This window comes from Octopus sinensis, linkage group LG2 (genome assembly GCF_006345805.1).
Source record: "Octopus sinensis linkage group LG2, ASM634580v1, whole genome shotgun sequence".
NCBI classification, from domain to species: domain Eukaryota; kingdom Metazoa; phylum Mollusca; class Cephalopoda; order Octopoda; family Octopodidae; genus Octopus; species Octopus sinensis.
The window spans coordinates 58493821-58515872 of NC_042998.1; the positions used below are offsets into that span (position 1 = coordinate 58493821).

At 36.6% G+C, this 22052-nt stretch overlaps 1 protein-coding gene across 5 annotated transcripts in view; it reads left to right on the plus strand.

Annotated features, from left to right (window-relative positions):
- Nucleotides 1-22052, plus strand: part of LOC115224721 (1-phosphatidylinositol 4,5-bisphosphate phosphodiesterase epsilon-1) — a 1072053-nt gene that overhangs the window by 901558 nt on the left and 148443 nt on the right. For all 5 annotated transcript variants that reach the window (XM_036513495.1, XM_036513498.1, XM_036513507.1 and 2 more), the window contains 4 exons: nt 4794-5008; nt 6987-7109; nt 10056-10160; nt 15957-16064. In XM_036513495.1, coding sequence (XP_036369388.1) covers nt 4794-5008; nt 6987-7109; nt 10056-10160; nt 15957-16064 — 551 coding nt within the window. The remainder of the gene's footprint in view (nt 1-4793; nt 5009-6986; nt 7110-10055; nt 10161-15956; nt 16065-22052) is intronic.

A 22052-nucleotide genomic window follows, 5' to 3' on the forward strand; every position in this document is an offset into this window, starting at 1 on the left:
TAATGTGTTCTTCCCGTTTTTAAGAATTTAAGGTGTAATTTGAGAGAGATTTGGTTGCTATTTCTATCAGGTTGAGAAACTACAAATGTGTGCTGCCATCTGTTGGTGCACTACAAAACTAGTCCAGGAATATTATGATATCTACCTCATAATTTTATGAAATGGATTTAAGGCTATAAATAATCATCATCATTTAATGTCCTCCTCGTATTGAAAATACAGAATAACTGGTTCTGTACCTATGGAACAACTTTCATGAAATATTTTTTCTAAGTGGGAAAGAAAGGGGGAATGATTGGAAAGAAACAAAATTTGTTCTAATTTTAGAAAGAATACACATACCCAACCTTAGAGACTCTGATGCTAACTATACATAACTACCAATTGAAGAAGTTGCAATCTGTATTCAATTTTTTGTCACATTGCTTCATCATGCCTAGTTTGATATGTTAGGAGAGTATAAAGTTTTATATAGTACAACTAGCTGGTCATATAAAATGATCAAAGAACAATTTATATGATAAGATAAAATTCTAAGAACCCAATTTTCTTTCTGCCAATACTGGTTGCAACTCAACTGTTCAATTCACATATGAAATACAGCAGTTTAGTGTACCCTGATTACTGGTCAAGTAACACCCACAGTACTTTGAGACCCTTTTCTATTCAATATCCATCTACATTTATAATATTTGATGTTTTTGTGTTAGAAGCAATTTTGATTTTTGTACGTCTCTTTTAAATGAACAGAATGAGATACCAATATTGATCCATATACATTACCATTGTGAAATAGCAATCATTTAAGTCTTCAAAGAATCAATAAATAACCTCCAGACATTAGTTTGCTATTCGATTCTTAGATAGCACATCAATCCTGAACTGTCCTCATACAAATCTAGATCATATTCCACTGTAAAAAAAGAAAAAAAGATTGCACAAAATATTTCTTGCACTTCTAACCACGCAAACAATAATAAATTGTTTTTTCTGCAGTACTCGTATACACCCCAAAACATCTACAGATTCTAAGAACAGATTCACATCCCAAACTAATTCGTTTAGTTCAGTTTATATTAAAGGCTTATGCTTTGGTAATCTTCTTCTGGTTACTTAAATAATGTTATTATCTGAATTTGAATGAGAATGTGTATTATACTGATTTACTGATTGGAACTGTCAGGTAACTGAGGTAGCTATGGGGTATGCGTTTGATAGCTGATGAAGATTTGGGTATTGAAAAATTTCTTTGTTCCAGGTATTTGGCTGTGTGTTAAGTAGCTTGCTTACCAACCACATGGTTCTGGGTTCAGTCCCACTGTGTGGCACCTTGGGCAAGTGTCTTCTACTATAGTCTCAGGCCGACCAAAGCCTTGTGAGTGGATTTGGTAGATGAAAACTGAAAGAAGCCCGTCGTATGTGTGTGTGTGTGTGTGTGTATGTTTGTGTGTCTGTGTTTGTCCCCCCAACATCGCTTGACAACTGATGGTGGTGTGTTTACGTCCCATCACTTAGCGGTTCGGCAAGAGAGACTGGTAGAATAAGTACTTGGCTTCCAAAGAATAAGTCCTGGGGTCGATTTGCTTGACTAAAGGCGGTGCTCCAGCATGGCCATAGTCAGATGACTGAAAGAAATAAAAGAATAATGCATGAACAGAGCTATTGATCAGTATAATTTCTAGGGCCATGTTTTCTACCATGGCTCCAATTCCATATGTATGTCAATCCTAGAAGCCAAACTTTTACCACAATCTCCTAATTTTATTCTGAAGTAGGTATGATAAACTCTTTATATTTTGGTTATAATTTTCAGCAACAAATTCAGTACTCAGTACATTATATAGCAAAATATATCTTGCTTATTGATGTGACCTCTTGAAGCCATTATTAAAAACTGTAATGTAAATTTATGATATATGTCTAAAATGCCTGTGAAATAAATATACACATAAACTTTTTGCAGATGATACTATGTGTGGTATTTAAGTTCAGAAAATATAGATTTAATAGCTTTTATTACATGTTATCAGTTAAAATGGTAAATGTCCAAAGAGAATATCAGTAATGAGAAAATATTTCAAAAATATTTCAAAAAAATTGTTTTATTAATAGCTGCAAAAAGCTGATGATAGGAGAAATGGATATAAGTTTTTAATTTGGCACACCGAATAGCATTAGCATTGCTTCTCAGATTTGATGTAGTCTGCTGTTATTTATCTTTAATTTACCAAAACTCAAAATGGTATGGTTGTCGTGTGTAAATTTCCAACAGTATTAAACCATCGTCATCATATAACATCTGTTGTCCATGCTGGTATGGGTTTGGGTGGTTTGACCGGAGCTGGCAAGCTGGGGAGCTGCCCCAGGTTCCAGTCTAATTTGGCATGGTTTCTATAGCTTGATGCCCTTCCTAATGTCAATCACTTTACAGAGTGTACTGGGAGCTTTTATGTGCCACCACATGAACACTTTTATGTAGCACCAGCATTAGTGCTTTTTATATGACACAGGATTCTTGCAAACCAATCCTTTTTATCTGGGTGAGTGACCCCAAAAACCTCTGCTGTAGAGTATGGGTCTTCTTGAGACTAGCCTTCAGAAAACTGTATAACTAACCTCCGTTCTAAAAATATTTATTATTCATAAAATTGCAAAGACAATTACTGAATGCAGAAATAGTGATGCAGTAAGAAAATGTTCTTGCATGTGAGTGTTTTTTTTCCTTATTTATTTAGGTTTAGGTGCAGAGAAAAACTGTATAAAAAAGTTTGTTTCACAACCACGAGGTTTCAGATTTGACCCGATTGTATGGTACATTCAGTGTCTTTCATTGTGGTTTTGGGTTGCTTTCTGAGTATATTTGGTAGAAGTAAACTATGAAGAACTCTGTCTCTCTCTCACACACACACACACACACACACACACAAAAAGCACACACACATGTACACACATACATATGCACACACACACACATGCACACACACGGCATATGGTATAAAGCTTGTGTGCAAAGGGTAATGCTGCATGTTATAAGATGTGAGAGTTGAACGAAGGAGGACCTACAAAAATTTGGAAAAATAATACAAGCGGTGAGCATACCCTATCAGATATGTAATTTTGTGTGCATGAACAATGAACCACTAAAAGCCAAGAGAAAAACTGGAAATAAGAAGAATCCAGAGTAGTGTGTGAGAGAGAAGACTGTTTTAGCACAAGCATGTGATTAATATGGAGGCAGTTGGATGAAGATCCATACAATGCAACAGAAGGATTATGGTTGGTTGAAGCACATCGAGGATAGGAGGGCTACAGCTATCTATGAAGATATTCTCTCTCAGACAATTCCACAGCATCGTGCCTTTTAACAGTATGTATAAATTTAGTATGATATACAGATGGTGATTTTGGTGGCAAACACGCTGGAGACTCACCCAATCCCACACACTAAACATGACGATTGAGATGACATGAAAAGCACAAACATAAATATTCACATATAGACCCATACCTCTACTCATATACTCAGAAAGCTACACACTCCTGAAATGTGCTAACACACATATAACTTGGCATTGTGTAGGCCAAACCAGTATAAAAATGAGTATAAAAATTATTAAACTTTGAACTTCTTTCCTTTAACACCTCAAATGTAAGATATTTTTCCGGTAGAGGGAGGCTCATCTCATCAAACAATGGAATCTATCTACAAACATTATTTTGGGCCACCGAGCCCCAGAAACAGCTGTTGGATTTGTAATACATTTCTTCAACCCCTTTAATCTTCTATATCATTTGTATTTTGTGTAAGGCGGACCTCTTTCTATGTAAACATATATACATTTGTTGTATTTCATGTATTTAATATACTTTATATATTGACCTATGTAACTCGCTTAAGCCTACATTTACTTTAAAAAAGGATTAATATATATATATAAAGTCTCACATGTGTAATAAATGAGTGGAAAATCTTTGAGTAATTCAGATTGTCTTTGCAATAACAAGACAAAATCTCACTTTAGGGATTTTTAAAATCCAGAAGTAAAAGAGTTAAGTCTTATATCAGAGAGTCCACATTTTTCGAATATCAATTTGCATGAACATGTGAGTGTGTTTGTGTGTGTGCAGCATGTGCGTGTAAGTGTGTGTGTGCATGTGTGTGTGTGTGAAAGTGTCATCATCATCATCATCATCGTTCAACGTCCGTTTTCCGTGCTAGCATGTGTTGGACAGTTCGACTGGGGTCTGGGAAGCCAGGAGGCTGCATCAGGCTCCAGTTTGGTTTGTCAGTGTTTCTACAGCTGGATGCCCTACCTAACACCAACCACTCCGTGAGTGTAGTGGGTGCTTTTTACATGCCACTGGCACAGGTGCCAGGGGAGGCTGGCAGTGACCACGATCGGTTGGTGCTTTTTACGTGCCACTGACACAGGTATCACAACTACAATTTCCATTAATTGTGTATACCAATGTGCAACTAATATGTCAAGTTGCTTCCTTTTAATGTAAAAAAAAAAGTAACTTAGACGTTGAAAAAACAGAGATCAATAAACTATGTACCAGACTGAAGTAAGTTTTGGTGTGGATATGATTGACTAAAACCCTTAAAGACAGTGTTCTAGCATGTCCACAGTCCAATGGCAAACTAATAAAAGAATAAAAGAATATTCTGATTTCCTTTGATGGATAATTATTGATTTCTGCGAAAATTCTAAACCAAAAATTACCAATTACCACCACTTTTTAAATATTACCTATGAATAACCAGAGCTACTTTGTACTTTTCTTGACAGGTCTTGTAACGAGGGTGAATACATTTGATCTTGGCTTAGAACAACAACAGCGGCGGAAAATTTGTGATGCAATTGCAGCAGCTAGTATTGTGCATAATTGTGCAGGAGTTGATACAACTCAGAACAGGTTCATGGGAATGCAGCAGTTTCAACATTTCCTGGAGGACTATCAAGAAGAAAGTGTGGATAATGAAAGAATTTATCAGCTGATTCAGGTCTGTAAATCTACTGACATTTTTATTCTAATTGTCATAAATTAAAGATCGAGAAAGAGAGAGAGAGGAACAGAAAAAACTAGATGGGCTGCAGTGTTGTTTTAGATGTGGGATCGCAGTTGTTTTATTTTAAAACTTTAGAGAAATACCCTGCAACACAGTTGTAGTTAAGTCTAAAGTAACATGTTTAGTGTAGTTAGACAAAAATGATTTTAATCAATTGAAAAAAATTACCCTCTAAGAAAAGTCATTAACTTTTTTGTTAATGTTATTTCTTGTCAAGGAAAGCAAGGTAAAGAACTCTGTAATTTAAATTGATAAAAAATTTAGAAAAAAATATGTAGTGAGTAATTTATATTATGGTAAATGTGGTGACAATTTCAGACACATTTCAGTTTTATTCAATGTCTTGGCATGTAACTCAAAATAGTCAGCAACTTCAGGTACCTTGGATCAAAGGGACAAGCCTGAAGTGCTTGCAATAAAGATTTTCAAGGTAATCAAGTATTTAAAAGTCAACAAGTCTGACATTTACTTCACTTGGTTTGCTTCATGCTCTTGCATGATGAGGCTGGGGTCATCCCAGATTAGTGGTCCCAGAGATGTCATCATGTGTGGAGCTGACCAGGTCCACCAGTGCTCTTCCCTCACTGGCAGCCCCGTGTCAGCCCCTCTGCATCATGGCCTTCTTCAGGGCATGTGTAAAGAGCATTCATCTCCATGGAGGTGAAACATTGACTATGAAGAAAAGTTTTCAAGATCATCTTAATAGTGCACATACTAAGCTTTTCATGTGGGCTCAAAACATCTCATGGCCAGAGCACAATGCTAAAGAAGAAATTTAAGGATACATTCTGTCTGTATCTACTATTGTTGCTCAATGCAGAGTAGGTTTTGCAGAATATTGCAATCATGGTGAACAAGCCTAACAGAGGACAAAGACCAATCAACAACATTAATGTTGTTAACAAAGACACACATGTGAAATGGTGCAAAGTCCTGTTGACAGACACAGGGTCTTCTAGCAGCCACCCTCCTGACCCAGGGCAGCAATACCTACTCCAGGCACTTGATGTAGGCCTCCAGGTTGAGTCTGAGGCTGTGTGGGAAGATGAATGGAGGCATAGAATCACCATGGCTAGTGATCACTCCAAACACCATGATGTTGACTAGATGTTTGATTTTTATCACTCAGTACACGTCCTCAGTTTGACACTCAAACACTCTGAAATGTTCATAGTGGAGCTTCTGGCAAGAATGCTAAGCAGTACAGCATGTTGTTTCGAAATTTCTGGCAGATTGAATTGCGTTATGGTTCTATTTTTCCCACAGATGGTGCCCAACTGACCCTACTATAGTGTGTAGTCAACAAAATCAAAAACAAACAATGCATATGCGCAAAATTAAAAATAAGAAATGGTGACAGTTTACCCATTGCATCCTATATATATATATATCTGTAAATGTAATATGTGACAATTATTCGGTAGCTATGATAAAACTCCGAGTTTCAGATGCTGAGGTGGAAATCTATGCCACCATCTCTTCAGTTATCTGGCCATCAGAAAAATGCCTAAGCTTTCCATCTCATGTGCTTAATCAGGTCTGTAATTTTCTGGCTGGATAACTGAAGAGATGGCAGTGTGGATATCCACCTCGGCATCCGTAACTCAGAGTTTTATCATGGCTACCGAATAATTGTCACATATTACATTTATAGATAAATTCTTCTATTTACATAATATCAAGGTCTCTTTCTTTCTTTTGTTGTCTTAGCATTTTTATCAATATATATATATATATATATATATATATGTATAAGATTAAATAAACAATAATTAAGAAAAAAACATTACAAATATGAATTAAAACATCAAAGCAAGCCAAAGATTTCTGAACCTAATATGTATCATGAATAATGGTTATTTTAAGGAAGAAAAAGCTTTTGTATAAATTTCTCTTTATTTCTCATTAAAAGCTTCATGAACCTAATCCAATTCCACGAGAACATGGATATCTTTCATTTGAAGGCTTTGCCCGGTATCTGATGGATAAAGAGAACTATGCATACATAAATGAAAAACTAAAGTGCCGAAAAGAGGTAAGATGTAAAAAAAATTTTTTTTTTATTGTGTTTTGAAATTAAGAAAATCTTATCTTTTTTATTGATACCGCACAGGTCTTCATATTCTGTTTAGGAAACAAAATTGGTTTATTCTGTATCATAGATAATAGTTCTAGAGATTAACTGTAATTAGTCTGAAGTGTAAAAATCTATGTGTGTGTGTGTGTGTGTAATTTATAAATATATATAATTGTGATTAGTCTTTAAGTGTAAGAATGTTGTGTGTGTGTGTGTGTGTAATTATAATGAGCAAAGAATAATTATTTCACTCTTCATCAACTTAATTCTCTCAATGCTTCTCAATACACACACACACACATGCATTCATCTTTTTTGCAACTCAATCTCAAAGCCCACAGAGCTACAAATAACAGCATTTTGGATATAAAAAAAGTTGAAGGTTGCCCATGAGATTTCTGCCTAAATCACTTATAGACGTGACAAGCATTCTATCATCAGACCAAAACAATCCTTCAAATTTCTCTACCCAATCTAGAAACTTTATTCTTACTAGCAAGAATTGAATGGCATTGACAGCATAAGAACTTACTTTCTAGAGAACATGAAATAATTATTTTTTGGAATAAGCAGCCTTCAACTTTTTCTATCCAAAAAGGAACAGAATCAGTATGACAAAGTGTAACAGATTACAGTCAATTTCATGAACATTCCTTCCATACAAACTTCATTCAAGTGCTTCGGTCAATTCAAGATTCTGCTAAAAGAGTCATGTCAGATAAGCAGGAGTGGCTATGTGGCTGTGTGGTAAGTAGCTTGCTTACCAACCACATGGTTCTGGGTTCATTCCCACTGTGTGACACCTTGGGCAAGTGTCTTCTCCTATAGCCTCGAGCCGACCAAAGCCTTGTGAGTGGATTTAGTAGATGGAAACTGAAAGAAGCCCGTCATATATATGTGTGTGTGTATATATATATATATATATGTATGTGTGTGTATATGTTTGTGGGTCTCTGTTTGTCCCCCAACCATCGCTTGACAACCGATGTTGGTGTGCTTATATCCCCATAACATAGTGGTTCAGCAAAAGAGACTGATAGAATAAGTACTAGGCTTACAAAGAATAAGTCCTGGCATCGATTTGCTTGACTAAAAGCGGTGCACCAGCTTGGCCGCAGTCAAAGGACTGAAACAAGTAAAAGAGTAAGACTGAGTCCAGGACCTCATGATTTTGAAACAAACTTCTTAACTACCTGATCATGCCTTCATCCAATATATATCATCATTATTTTAATGACTACTTCCCTCATGCTTGCATGAGACAGACGAGAGTATGTTGGGAGCAGAGATTTTTGTTTTTACAGCTGAATGCTGTTACTCTTCCTTTTACTTATCTCCAAGTGAGGCACTAATATTCCAATCTACTGAACAACAAAAAGCCTGGACATGCTTATCCAGAGTACTGGAAACAAACAACGCTGTATGAATGAAACATTTGTTTACAAAGATTGTGCAACACATCAAGAAGTTCAGGCATGCTTTCACAGTGAAATGCAAGCAAGGGGCACCATCAACAAAATTATTGTTCATAACCAGCAAGTGAAGACATGTGAAGTGGTAGGAAATATGAGCTCCCTCACAGAAACACACACATTATCATCATCATCATCATCATCCGTTTTCCGCGCTAGCACAGGTTGGACGGTTTGACCGGGGTCTGGGAAGCCAGGGCTGCACCAGGCTCCAGTCTGATCTGGCAGTGTTTCTACAGCTGGATGCCCTTCCTAACGCCAACCATTCCACGAGTGTAGTGGGTGCTTTTTATGTGCCACCTGCACAGGTGCCAGGGGGCGTCTGGCATCGGCCACGATCGGTTGGTGCTTTTAACGTGCCACCGCCACGGAAGCCAGACAAGGCGGCGCTGGCATCGGCCATGTTCAGATGGTGCTTTTTATGTGCCACCGGCACAGAAGCCAGTCGAGGCAGCACTGGCAACGGCCACGTTCGGATAGTGCTTTTTATGTGCCACCGGCACAGGTATCACAACTACTATTTGCATTGATATTTGTTTCGATGTTCTTGTACATGCACTTGACTCAACAGGTCTCCTCAAGCACAGCGAGATGTTCCAGGATCCAAGGTACTTGAATGGGCAGGGGCTATGCGGAACTGGTGCCGGAAGCATCCCGGGTCTTTGTAGTCACAGCACATCTCCAGAGATCTCGGTCCTTCACCATTGCCTCGAATATGAATATATTTATATATATATATTAATTTAGAGATAGTATACCCCTACTTCTCACCAAATAAAAAGAATTTTTATTTTTATTTTAAATACCTACTGTTTTATTTATTCCTTGGCAACACGTGTTTCATGAGGTACATCCTCGGGTTCCTAAACCACTCCGTGTTTCCCTGGAATCCATCTCAAGATGCCACCCCAATCATCAGGCCCTTATAACTTTATCAACGTTCAATATAATAAACTATATTTCAATTTTTAAATCCCATAAATATGTGCAAAATAAGTTTGTTTAAATTAGGTATGTTTAGTTTCACTGGACTAAATATACTCAGTTCACTCAGTAAAGTGGTTGGTGTTAGAAGGGGCATCTAGCTGTAAAATTCATACCAAAGTAGACAGTGGAGCTTGATGCAGTCCTCTAGCTTGCCAGCTCCCATCAAACCATCTAACCTATGCCAGCATGGAAGCCAGACATTAAAGGATGATGATGATAAGGAGGAAGAGGAGGAGGAGGAGGAGGATGGTAATGGTGGTGGGTGGTGGTTTAGTGGATGATGATGATGATAATGATGATGATGATGATGATGATGATGATGATGATGATGATGGTATGCATGTGTGCATGTTCCTACCAATTAATCCACATGAAAAATTTCTTTAATTGATTTTATATAGCATTTAAACTAATTCTGATCTGTTTTCGCTTGAATACTCCACAGGATATGGATCACCCATTGTCTCATTACTACATAGCATCTTCACATAACACATACCTAACTGGTCATCAGCTCAAAGGAGAATCATCAGTGGAACTGTATAGTCAAGTAAGCAAACTTTGGTTTTCTTGTTTTACTTCCTTGTATCCTCTGACTACCTAATCAATTCATGTATAATATATAATTTCATAACCTTGGTTTTAAATTCCAGATGTTAGGCTTTATGTTTTATATACCAGAACTCAATGCTCCTCATTCCCTGACTATGATCAGGACACGGTTATGATTAGGACAGTATGAGCAGAAGTAAGTTATATCTATTACCGAAGCTAACTAATGTGTAGCAGAATTAAAATCACAATGCAATTTATCCATAACAGTAATATAGTAAACATTCCTTATGTTTTTATAAGTATAAATAAATTATCTAAATATTATGTTACTGGCTTGGATCATGCTTATGATAATAATAAACATGCTTGGCTGTCCATATCAGAACAGAAATTCTACAGATTAATGTTTAAGTACAAATTTTTGCTCATAGTTGTTGATATGAAGTGGACAGAGATAACACTGAAACACTGATTTTGTTTCTATCCAGGCAGAAATTTATATAACAAATAGATACTATCTATAAGCAGTCTACACAATTTATGTCCAGTGAAATTACATATGAAACACTGGATGGAGCGTTTGAATAATTATCTTGTTTATCAATTTAACCCTTTTGTTACCATATTTCTGTTAGAATACACTGCCTGAAGAATTTAGTAAAATAACTTTATTGTTATTAAGCTTGTGTTTGGAATATAGATTAACATGAAATTTCGATAGGAAGTTTTAAATTTATATAAATCTCAAATAAGAATTTTATATTAGACTTTTGGTGAAGAGATTATTCAAAGCATGTGCTGGACTGATGTTTGCTTCAACGTGGAAGTTCTACTAGCTTCAGTAATTCAATTACAGAAACAACAACAACAGCAGTTGTTGGAATTTCAGAAGTAACAGCGACTGTTAGTACAACTGATACGGAAGACAACAGAAAATGCAAAAGGTTCATTTACCCCTGACACTGTCACAAACTCGATCGGAAAGTTTGCATTTAACCCAGAGGAGTGTACTGCCTTCCTTGTTTACTTTCGAATGTATTCTTTTATTCTTTTACCTGTTTCAGTCATTTGACTGTGGCTATGCTGGAGCACCACCTTTAGTCGAATAAATTGACCCCCCAAGACTTATTCTTTGGAAGCCTAGCACTTATTCTATCAGTCATAAACACACCAACATTGGTTGTCAAGCGATGGTGGGGGAACAGACACAGACACAAACAACAAACACACACATATATATATATATATATATATATATATATATATATATATATATATATATGTATATATGTATATATGATGGGCTTCTTTCAGTTTTCGTCTACCAAATCCACTCACAAGGCTTTGGTCAGCCCGAAGCTATAGTAGAAGACAATTGCCGAACATGCCATGCAGTGGGACTGAACCCAGAACCATGTGGTTGGGAAGCAAGCTTCTTTCCACACAGCCACTCCTGTGCCTATGAGGAAATTTTTTACAGAAGAATGCTGTGACTGGCAAGTCAAGAAAAAAACTCCACTTTTGTTGAGAAAGTTGGCACCAGCAACACATGAGAGGTTTTGCGATTACATATGTACCAGCACCTAAGCAAATTGTGGAAACTACATGTTCAAGAATGAGAAAAAGAAAAGGAATAGAAGTACTTGAAATAGACGCTAAATGCAAAAGATATTAAGCCCTGGTTGGAGCTAAATTCATAAAAAGGGGAGATGTTATGGGAGAATCCGAAACACCCCCACATGACTGAAGGTGGACTAATTGATCTAACATGGGAGTAGCTGATGGTATTAGTTCAACTGTGTTGGTTTAACAGTTGGTAGTTGAACAGTGAATACTGAGAATCATAACTATGTTCGAGTAGTACAGAGTGCATTCTGGGTCAACATATATTTCTGTAATAGGTTATTGTTAGATAACCACAACCAACTGTTTATTTGTGTAATACCATTTCACATCAGATGTGTATACCAATGTCATAACACAGACAAACAAGAGTTTCAAGTAGGTTGGTATTAAATGGATTTAAATGCTGTGTTTCAATTTAGTAAAATGCTGTGTTAAAAAATAACAACCTTCTAAATTTAGAATGCAACTTATTCTTAAATTTGTAAATAAGTAAATGTACTTTTAGCCACTTCCTGAATATCTGATCTGCCAAACAAAAACTGAAGACCTATTGTATTTTGTTTCAAAAAAGTCACATAATAAATGAAGTCAAAAAGGTTATCAGAAATGTATGTTTAAACAATAAATACTTTGATCTCCTGGAACAACATAACCATGTGTACATCACTTTATAAACTGAATAATCAAATTGCATAAAAACTTATTTAAGTAAACAACGTTATCAAAGTGAATTTGATTTTCCATGAAAAGCACATTCATATGATATTTGCAATGTTGACTTTAGAACAGGTGCACTTTTACAGCTGACACCAATAAAGTTCTGAGGTCACTTTTGAATTATCTCTTTTTGTTTTGTTTTGTTTTGTTTTGGATACATGAATGTCTTAAATGTATTTCAGACAGCAATTATAATAAATCTGACTAAATATTTCTTACTATAATACTAAAGAAAAGTCAATGTGCATTATTCATGAAGTATAGTTTTTATGGGATTTCTGAGTCCATAATTTGTGATGCACATTATATATGTATTATACACAAATAAATATGGTAAATATTCTCATTGCATTTAATGATTAATTTTTACTACTTCATCTTCATTATTATGACCTTTACTGTCATCAACATCATCAAATTCACCACCACAACCCATAGCACAGTATAGTCATTATCTTCAGTGTTGCACAGAGCCTGCTAAAATAAACAGACTTACAAACTGATGTCTGTTGGGGAGGTCGTGGTAGTTCCTGTTTGATCAATACAGTTAGATATACAACTGATACTACTGAATATAGAGCTTCATATAGAGTATCATCTTCCATGATGGCAAAGTGTGTGAAGGAGACAAATGGTAGAAACTGCATGTTATCTATCTATTCTCTCTCTCTCTCTCTCTTTCTCTCTCTCTCTCTCTCTCTCTCTCTCTCTCTATATATATATATATATATATATATATATATATATAATATATATATATATATATATATATACAAATCACAAACACCTTCAGGTAGATGGCCCTGCTTGATCTGTAGAAAAGGCGTAGGTAGAAACTCCATAAGGTGTGCCCAGTGTAAGCTAAAGACACATAAGAGGTGCAGCAATATCAAAGGAAGGCTAACTGGGAAGATAGTTTTTGTGTGTGGCAAATGCTCAGGAGCAATAAACACTGAAAATGTTCAGAGAACAGCTTCTGTCACATTCCAGGGGAAAAAACTACAAGAAGTTGATAGATTCCGTTACCTTGGTGACCAAGTCAGTAGTTGGGGTGTGCATGTGTACAGCACCCACCTGTTTATTATGGTCCTGCAAACCATCACAGAGAAGTTTATGACTGGTTGTCCATGGAAATTCCTATATGTTGATGATCTAGTTCTCATAGCTGAATCCATAGAGGGATTAGAGAAAAATTTGCAGGCATGGAAGTTAAACCGGGAACTGAAATTCCTTAAGGTAATAATGAAGGTTTATGTAAGTTACAAAGAAGACAGAGCCCTAGCACCTTCAGGGAAATGGCCTTGCTTGATATGTAGAAAAGGAGTAGGTATAAACTCCATACACAATACTCAATGTAAGCTATGATCACATAAGAGAGATAGTGAGATCACTAGCAGACTATTTGGAAACGTAAGCTTTATATGTGGTAGATATACAGGAGCAGTCCATATGAGCACACCAGGAAGTGGATCTCTTATATGACCAGGCAGCTCACTAGTAGTAAATTATAGCTTTTGTTACTTAAGCAGTTTAATTGGCAAGGGAGGTAACTGCTCTAAAATCATAGTAGCCAGAGTAAGAATGAGTTAGTAAAAGTTCAGGGAGCTACTACAGCTGTTGGCAGTAATAGCTCAGAATAGGGAGGATGATCAACCAGTTCACAGCCAAAATCACTTACAGCAGCCATTGAAACCAATGATTTGCGTGCCAGAGCACTGTCCTGATGAAACAAGATCCTTTTTGTCAGTTTTCCTAGCCATCTGGTCTTGATAGCCTCAGAAAGCTGCTATAGTACTCCCCACTAATGGTATGGTCCATTTGAAGATATTCAACAACCACAGTGCCCTTTGCATCCCAAAAAAGAAACTGATGCCATCAGCTTCTCTGCAGATGAAACAACCTTGGCCTTCTTTGTAGCAGGTGAGGAGGGGCATTTTCACTGCATAGATTGTCTTTTTATCTCTGACTCAAAGTAATGAATCAAACATTCGTCCTAAGTTAGAAAATGTTGAAGGACACCAGCTGGATCTGCTCCAAGCAATGTTAGATCTTCCTATGGTGCATTCAACTTTGTGCACTTTTGATCAGATCTGAGAAGAAACATTTATTATGTCAGGTTCATTGTGAGAATATCCAGTTGAATATTCTCAACTCTTTCACAGGATATGCTGATAGCATTGGCTATTTGATTTATGACTTATACTCAATATTCTGTCATCCATCACCATGTGTGAACATAATCAATGTTCTCCTCAGTCGTGGCAGTTGTAGGATAATAATAATAATAATGAAATTATTGTATACAGTGCTCAGGTGCACCACAACTTGTCAAAAGTGTGTATAAAGTATATGCAGTAATGTACAAATGTCTGGAAAGTGAACAGTGCATGAGTCAGATACATGCTTGCGTGTGTATGGAGGGTAGAAAATCAGGTGTAGTGTTGGTGAATATCAGGAAGCAAGGAAGTTTTGAAGGATGTCCAGACCTTGGGCCATCTTCCCCTTCCCCTCCTAAATTCAGCTGTCCACTTTTTCACAGGAGTGGTTGGCGTTAGGAAGGGCATCCAGCTGTAGAAACACTGCCAGATCTGACTGGCCTGGTGCAGCCTTCGGGCTCCCCAGACCCCAGTTGAACCGTCCAACCCATGCTAGCATGGAAAGCGGACGTTAAACGATGATGATGATGATGATGATGATAAAGCTGAAGTGTCATCCCATAATGTAATAACCATGTCAATATGAACATCCTTGGGGAGCTAAACCCTCTTTCTGCAGGTACTTGATAACACCATGGTGCCAAATTTTGTTGATTTTCAAGTGAAGTCACGTCTAGTTACTTTTCAAGTCTTCTTCAAACAGTCAGATGTCGGTTTACCTGGGAAAAAAAAACAATGCAGTTATTAAGAAAAGTTGAAATTAATGCATGCAAGATCTCACAGCTCTCACATCACTCCTCCATAGTCAACCTATGAACTTTTCAGACCATCCTAGTCATGTGGGAAGAGATGACAATGAGAAAAAGGGATGGACGATTCCAAGGGAAGAGAAAGTAACTAGTAGTACAAAGGATGTAGGGGGAGTAATATGTGACAATTCAGCTCTTGAACCCTTACAGCCACTAAGTAGTGGCATAGATAGAAGAGTGATTGGTGGGGCTGGGTGTTAGGTGAATGAGGTGTAAGGGAATGTTTGACAGAGCAGAATGGATTACAGGTCTACATAGAATGTTTTCGGGTCTTCATTTTCACTCTGATGGACAAGTCTTCTTGTGTACACAGCAAATTAACAATCATCTCTGTCCTCTGAGACTCAGCATTTTTAGATCTGCCTTGATCTGCCTTCACTTCTTTGTCCCATGTCTTCCTGGGCTTCTCTTTTTCACAGATCCTATCTGCTTTGAGTGACCAACCCTTCTTTATGTATACATAATCCTTTTCTCTTTCCACAGATACTCCTAATGGGTTGCCGATGTGTAGAACTTGACTGTTGGGATGGAGATGATGGAATGCCAATTATATATCACGGACATACACTCACTACAAAGATCTCATTTAAGGTAATATTTTTATAAAGCTCTTGAAACAAAAACGTTCTTCAAATTAGAAGTAATTTTTTATTTTCATTCTCTCTTTACTTCATTAAAATAATAATAATGAAATTATTGTATACAGTGCTCAAGTACACCACAACTTGTCAAAAGTGCATATAAAGCATATGCAGTAATGTATAAATGTCTGGAAAGCGAACAGTGTATGAGTTAGTTACATGCTTGCGTGTGTATGAAGGGGAGAAAATCAGGTGTAGCGTTGGCGAATCTCAGGAAGCATGGAAGTTTTGAAGGATGCAGTGCTCCGACAACTAACTACTGATGCCGGCAGTTTGTTCCATGCTTCAGCAACTCTTAGTGTGAAAAAATGTTTCTGAAAGTCATGGGAGCTGTGCTGTTTTCTGACTTTGTAAACATGTCCACGGGTGTTAGACAGGTGGAGTTTGAAAAGGTGCTCAGAGTTATTGTTTGTAAGATGGTTAATAATTTTATGGGTGTCTGCCAAGTTAGCTGCCAGACGTTGGAGTTTCATTGTATCTATACCCACAGAAGTAAGGCGTTCAAAATATGGCAAATGCCTGATGGAGGGTATTCTCTTGGTTGCACGTAGCTGAACGGTTTCCAGACGATTAATATCCTGGGCAAGATAGGGGTTCTAGACCGGTGATGCAAAGCATCACTTTTATTTTTCATATTATAGATTTATGATAATGCAATTTGTGAAGCAAATAGAATTCTAGTAGAATTGCTGTTCCCTTTTCTGTCTTTTTGTGTTTTATTTTGTGTACTGTGCATGCACTTTTGGTTATCATTACTGTCTCTCTTTACTTGATTATTACTGATTTTGTCCCCTTTTTTGCCTTTTCAAATGAATTGTAGTGCACCTGAGCACTGTATATAACTGACTTGTTATTATTCTGTGGCTCAGATTTGATGGAGCTACAGTCTTGGGTCAAGAAAAGACCAAAACTGGATGCCTGGCTCCTGGAATGTCACCAAGCACACATTTCCTTCTAACAGTTGAGCAACGTGCTTGGTTGAAGTTCTACATCAGCAATATATAGAGATCTAGTAGTGGTGGGTAAGAGTGAAAATATTTCCATTGAAACTTTAGGTGTCAATGGGGACAAATAGCAGTTATGTTTTGGAAAAACTGCAAGCTGGGGACTACAATAGATAACTTCCAGAAATCCCTGGCCTGGTAAGTGCTACCAAAGGGCACTACTGTTTTGGGACAAATACTACAATGTGGAACTGTCTGTGATGGATACAAAGCAAGAAAATTGCTATGCACAAGTTCATGCAGTGTCCACGCATTGCTGGCTGGTGGAGTTAGATCAAATAGTTGTTGTTACATATAGGATGTTATTGGCTATGAGCTGAGAACATCATGAGGATTGACCAAACACCTACCTTTAACAACACAAGTTAGGCAATATTTCTCATAGTTGCATGAGGACAGACACTGCTCTCTTTGGTCAAGCACAGATCAAGTTGTTTAAGTTCCACCTGGAAAGGAAAGTGAGGGTGAGGCAGGAAGTGCTCTCTTCTAGTAAGTTTGTCAAAAGGTGGGTGATTATGGCAAAACTACTTAGAGTGAATGGATCCACTCTAATCATGTGCCTGTAGATTGGAAGACAACAGTTGAACAAGAGTTTGAGCCCTTGGTAGTCAGAGCAGTACTGGATCTGTGGGATTCCTTGAATGGCCCTAGTTGGAGGTTATGTATCAGGAAGACTGCATCATCCATGTGTTCGCATAATTTGTGGTACTAAAGTATACTTTTTATCTCTTCTCTCCCCTCACCTCCACTACTTCTCTGCTGGCTTTTGTGTGAACTCTCACTCAAATTGTAAACTGTCAGATAGCATGTTGAGCAAAATGCTTAGTGATATTTCACCTGCCCTTATGTTCTGATTTCAAATTAGAACAAGGTTGACTTTGCCTTCATCTTTTCAGGGTCAAAAAATTAAGAACCCTCCCCACAAATTCCAGGCCTTGTACCTATAGTAGAAAGGATACTGATAATAAATTTAACTTTACTTATCTGAAAACATTTTCAAAGTTTCTAGAACTAACCTAGAGGAAATTTCTTCAAATATTAATTTTAAACAGAATGTCACTAAATGTTGCTATGCAAATAGAAGTGTTTTAGACCTTAGTAACATCATAGCTGATGGGATAATTTGATTTTTCTCATTACCTTGAGCTATAAGCTCTGACGATCCTTCAGAGAAAGCCGAAATATATTCCACATGTTTGTTTATATCTCTAAAATGTTGCATTTAATTTAATTTAAATATCGTTATGTTTGTGATACTTTCTAAAATTATCCTTAGATGATGCTTGTTAGAATTTTTCTCAAGACATTATAAAGCTTCTTGCAGAAACAATGTAATATTACTCTAAATTTGCAAAATTTTTGTTAAACAAACATTTCTAATATCAAATTAGATTTTTGGCTCAGTTTCAATGGAAATGTCAAAGAAATTTATGGCTGTTGCTATCCCTATCTTGCCAGAAAACTCAACCATTACTAGGATCTTGTCTCAATTACACAGTGAAATCTTTTGTATTTAATTAGTTTTATATAAAATATGTATCATAATTCCTTGTTCATTGGCATTCATAGATAAAGCACAGATAAATTATATCATATTCAGATACTGTAATAAATTATGTACAGATTCAGAATGCTGTAATCCATATATATTTCAATACATGGACAGTTGTGTGGAGTCAAGATAGCTATGTGACACTACACTGATTGATTGAGAGAATGCTATTATATAACTAAGCTCTACAGCTGAGTCGTATAACAGCAGTGGTATTTCACTTACTTTTGTTTTTGATTTTTAACTTTCTTTGTGGGTGTGTGGTCAAAACTTGCTTCTGAACAACATAGTTCCAAGTTGAGTCTCAGTGTATGGTACTTTGGGCAAGTGTCTTCTACTATAACTTCAGGCTGACCAAAGCCTTGTGAGTAGATTTGGTAGATTTGGTAGAGGCAAACTGCTGTCTCTTATTTCTAGCAATATAGGTGCTACCTGGCACCCTCAGTGACAATTGAATTTTTCCATTATGTGTATGTATATATATATATATATATATATATATAGGTTATAAGAGGTAATGCTGTCATTGAGACCCAAAGGTGTCAGGTAATGCTGAATAAGTGCTGTAGACAGACCAAAGTTAAGTTCCAGGTGATTTTGCGAATAAGGGGTTCAACGTTGGTCATATGTCAGCGTGCGTATATAAGGAGTTTTTGCGCAATGAGATAAAAACCAAGGCTGTGTAGATATTAGAACATTTATAGATAGAAGGTCTTACAGCTGTTTCCAGGATATTTATTAATTATATCCTTTCGTTGGGGACAGTGTGAGAGGATGGTTAAGTAATAATTAATTTTGATGGGATACAAAATAAATTCAATATCCCTACATATCTCACATCTATTTTCTTTCCTCCACCTCACTCTCTATTTTGTATCCCATCTATATTAATTATTACTTGGCAATTCATGAAATATTATATGCATGTGTGTGTGTGTGTGTGTGTGTGTGTGTGTGTGTGTGTGCGTGTGTGTGTGTGTTTAAGTTGATAGACTACATATTAGTCTGTAAATAACAAAGAACAAATTTTAAACTATTTCCTGCTTCTGTTTTCTGCTAGGGAGAACAAAAGCCGAAACAATTGTCATACCTCAAACAGCTTACAAGGATGATGCCATGAGCAAATCACAAGTTTACGAATTCTGAAGCTTGGATTTTTGCTATTAGTGCAAATGTCTATGTATTGGCTGAATGCTATTTTCTGCTGTTCCATATATATATGGAAAAATTCAGAAATAAGGGTTAAAAGCACTTAGAGCTGCATATACTGACAGGGGAGATAACCACCCCACAGTGTGTGAGATCACTATATAAATATAAATATAAATATAAATATATATATATATATAATATATATATATATATAGGTTATAAGAGGTAATGCTGTCATTGAGACCCAAAGGTGTCAGGTAATGCTGAATAAGTGCTGTAGACAGACCAAAGTTAAGTTCCAGGTGATTTTGCGAATAAGGGGTTCAACGTTGGTCATATGTCAGCGTGCGTATATAAGGAGTTTTTGCGCAATGAGATAAAAACCAAGGCTGTGTAGATATTAGAACATTTATAGATAGAAGGTCTTACAGCTGTTTCCAGGATATTTATTAATTATATCCTTTCGTTGGGGACAGTGTGAGAGGATGGTTAAGTAATAATTAATTTTGATGGGATACAAAATAAATTCAATATCCCTACATATCTCACATCTATTTTCTTTCCTCCACCTCACTCTCTATTTTGTATCCCATCTATATTAATTATTACTTGGCAATTCATGAAATATTATATGCATGTGTGTGTGTGTGTGTGTGTGTGTGTGTGTGTGTGTGTGTGTGTGTGTGTTTAAGTTGATAGACTACATATTAGTCTGTAAATAACAAAGAACAAATTTTAAACTATTTCCTGCTTCTGTTTTCTGCTAGGGAGAACAAAAGCCGAAACTATTGTCATACCTCAAACAGCTTACAAGGATGATGCCATGAGCAAATCACAAGTTTACGAATTCTGAAGCTTGGATTTTTGCTATTAGTGCAAATGTCTATGTATTGGCTGAATGCTATTTTCTGCTGTTCCATATATATATGGAAAAATTCAGAAATAAGGGTTAAAAGCACTTAGAGCTGCATATACTGACAGGGGAGATAACCACCCCACAGTGTGTGAGATCACTATATAAATATAAATATAAATATATATATATATATATATATATATAGTGTGTGTGTGCACGTGCGTGTTTGTGTCTTTGTGTCTGTTTTGGCAACAGGTGCCTACGTGCTTATGCCTCCATAGCTTAGCAGTTTGGCCAGAGTAACTGATAGAATAAGTACTAAGCTTAAAAAAAAAAAATAAAAATAGAAGTTCTGGGGTCAATTTGTTCGACTAAAACCCTTGAAGGCAGTGCCCCAGCATGGTTGCAGTCAGATGACTGAAACAAGTAAAAGAGAAATGACAAATATATATTAATGTTTTCTCTATCAACACAGAGCTCACATTTAACAACAGATGATATGGCAGAACTTTCTCTTAACACAGACACCTATTTATCTGTTGAAATGCAATTCCAGTAAATCTCTGATTATCTCACTCAATGGCTATATATTTGAAAGCACCATCTGTTATTATCAAGTAAATTTCATTACATATAATTTACATTACAAAAATCACCTGTCACAAAGTCTTTGGTGCTGTTTCACTCTCTAGCCATAAGTAGCTGTAGAACTTAGATGATGATTAATTCATTGAAAAACTTTTGCAATTAGTAATAAATATTTATTATCCTCATCACCATCATCATTTTTATATGCACTTTTCCATGCTTGTATAGGTCAGACGAAAGTTACTAAGGAAGATTTTTTTTTATAGCTAGATGCCCTTCTTGTAGCCAACTCTCACCTGTCTCCTGCTAGTGTAATATTTTTCCATGACCAGGCATGTTTTTGTGGAAGATTGGAAATGAATGACACCACTATGCTGATGCCGAAACTCATTTACAATTATTATGCAATGTCAAGACAAAGTCCCTTCTCTCTCTCTCTTTCTCACACACACACACACATACACACCACACACACACACACACATACACACCACACACACACACACACACATACACACACACACACACACACAGCATGCACAACAGGCTTCTTTCAGTTTCCATTTATCTTATTCACACATGATAAAGTTGGCGACAGCAAGGACAACGGGTTGTAGAAAATTTGTCTCTGCAAATTCTGTCTGATTGCTGCAAACATGGAAAAGTGGATGCTAAAAGTGGCTGCTGCTGTTGATGATGATGACATCATAGTGTTCTAGCCATTGCTTAATGAGTAAGCATTTGAATTTGGTACTTTACCCTATCAAGCATAGACTTTCATTTCAC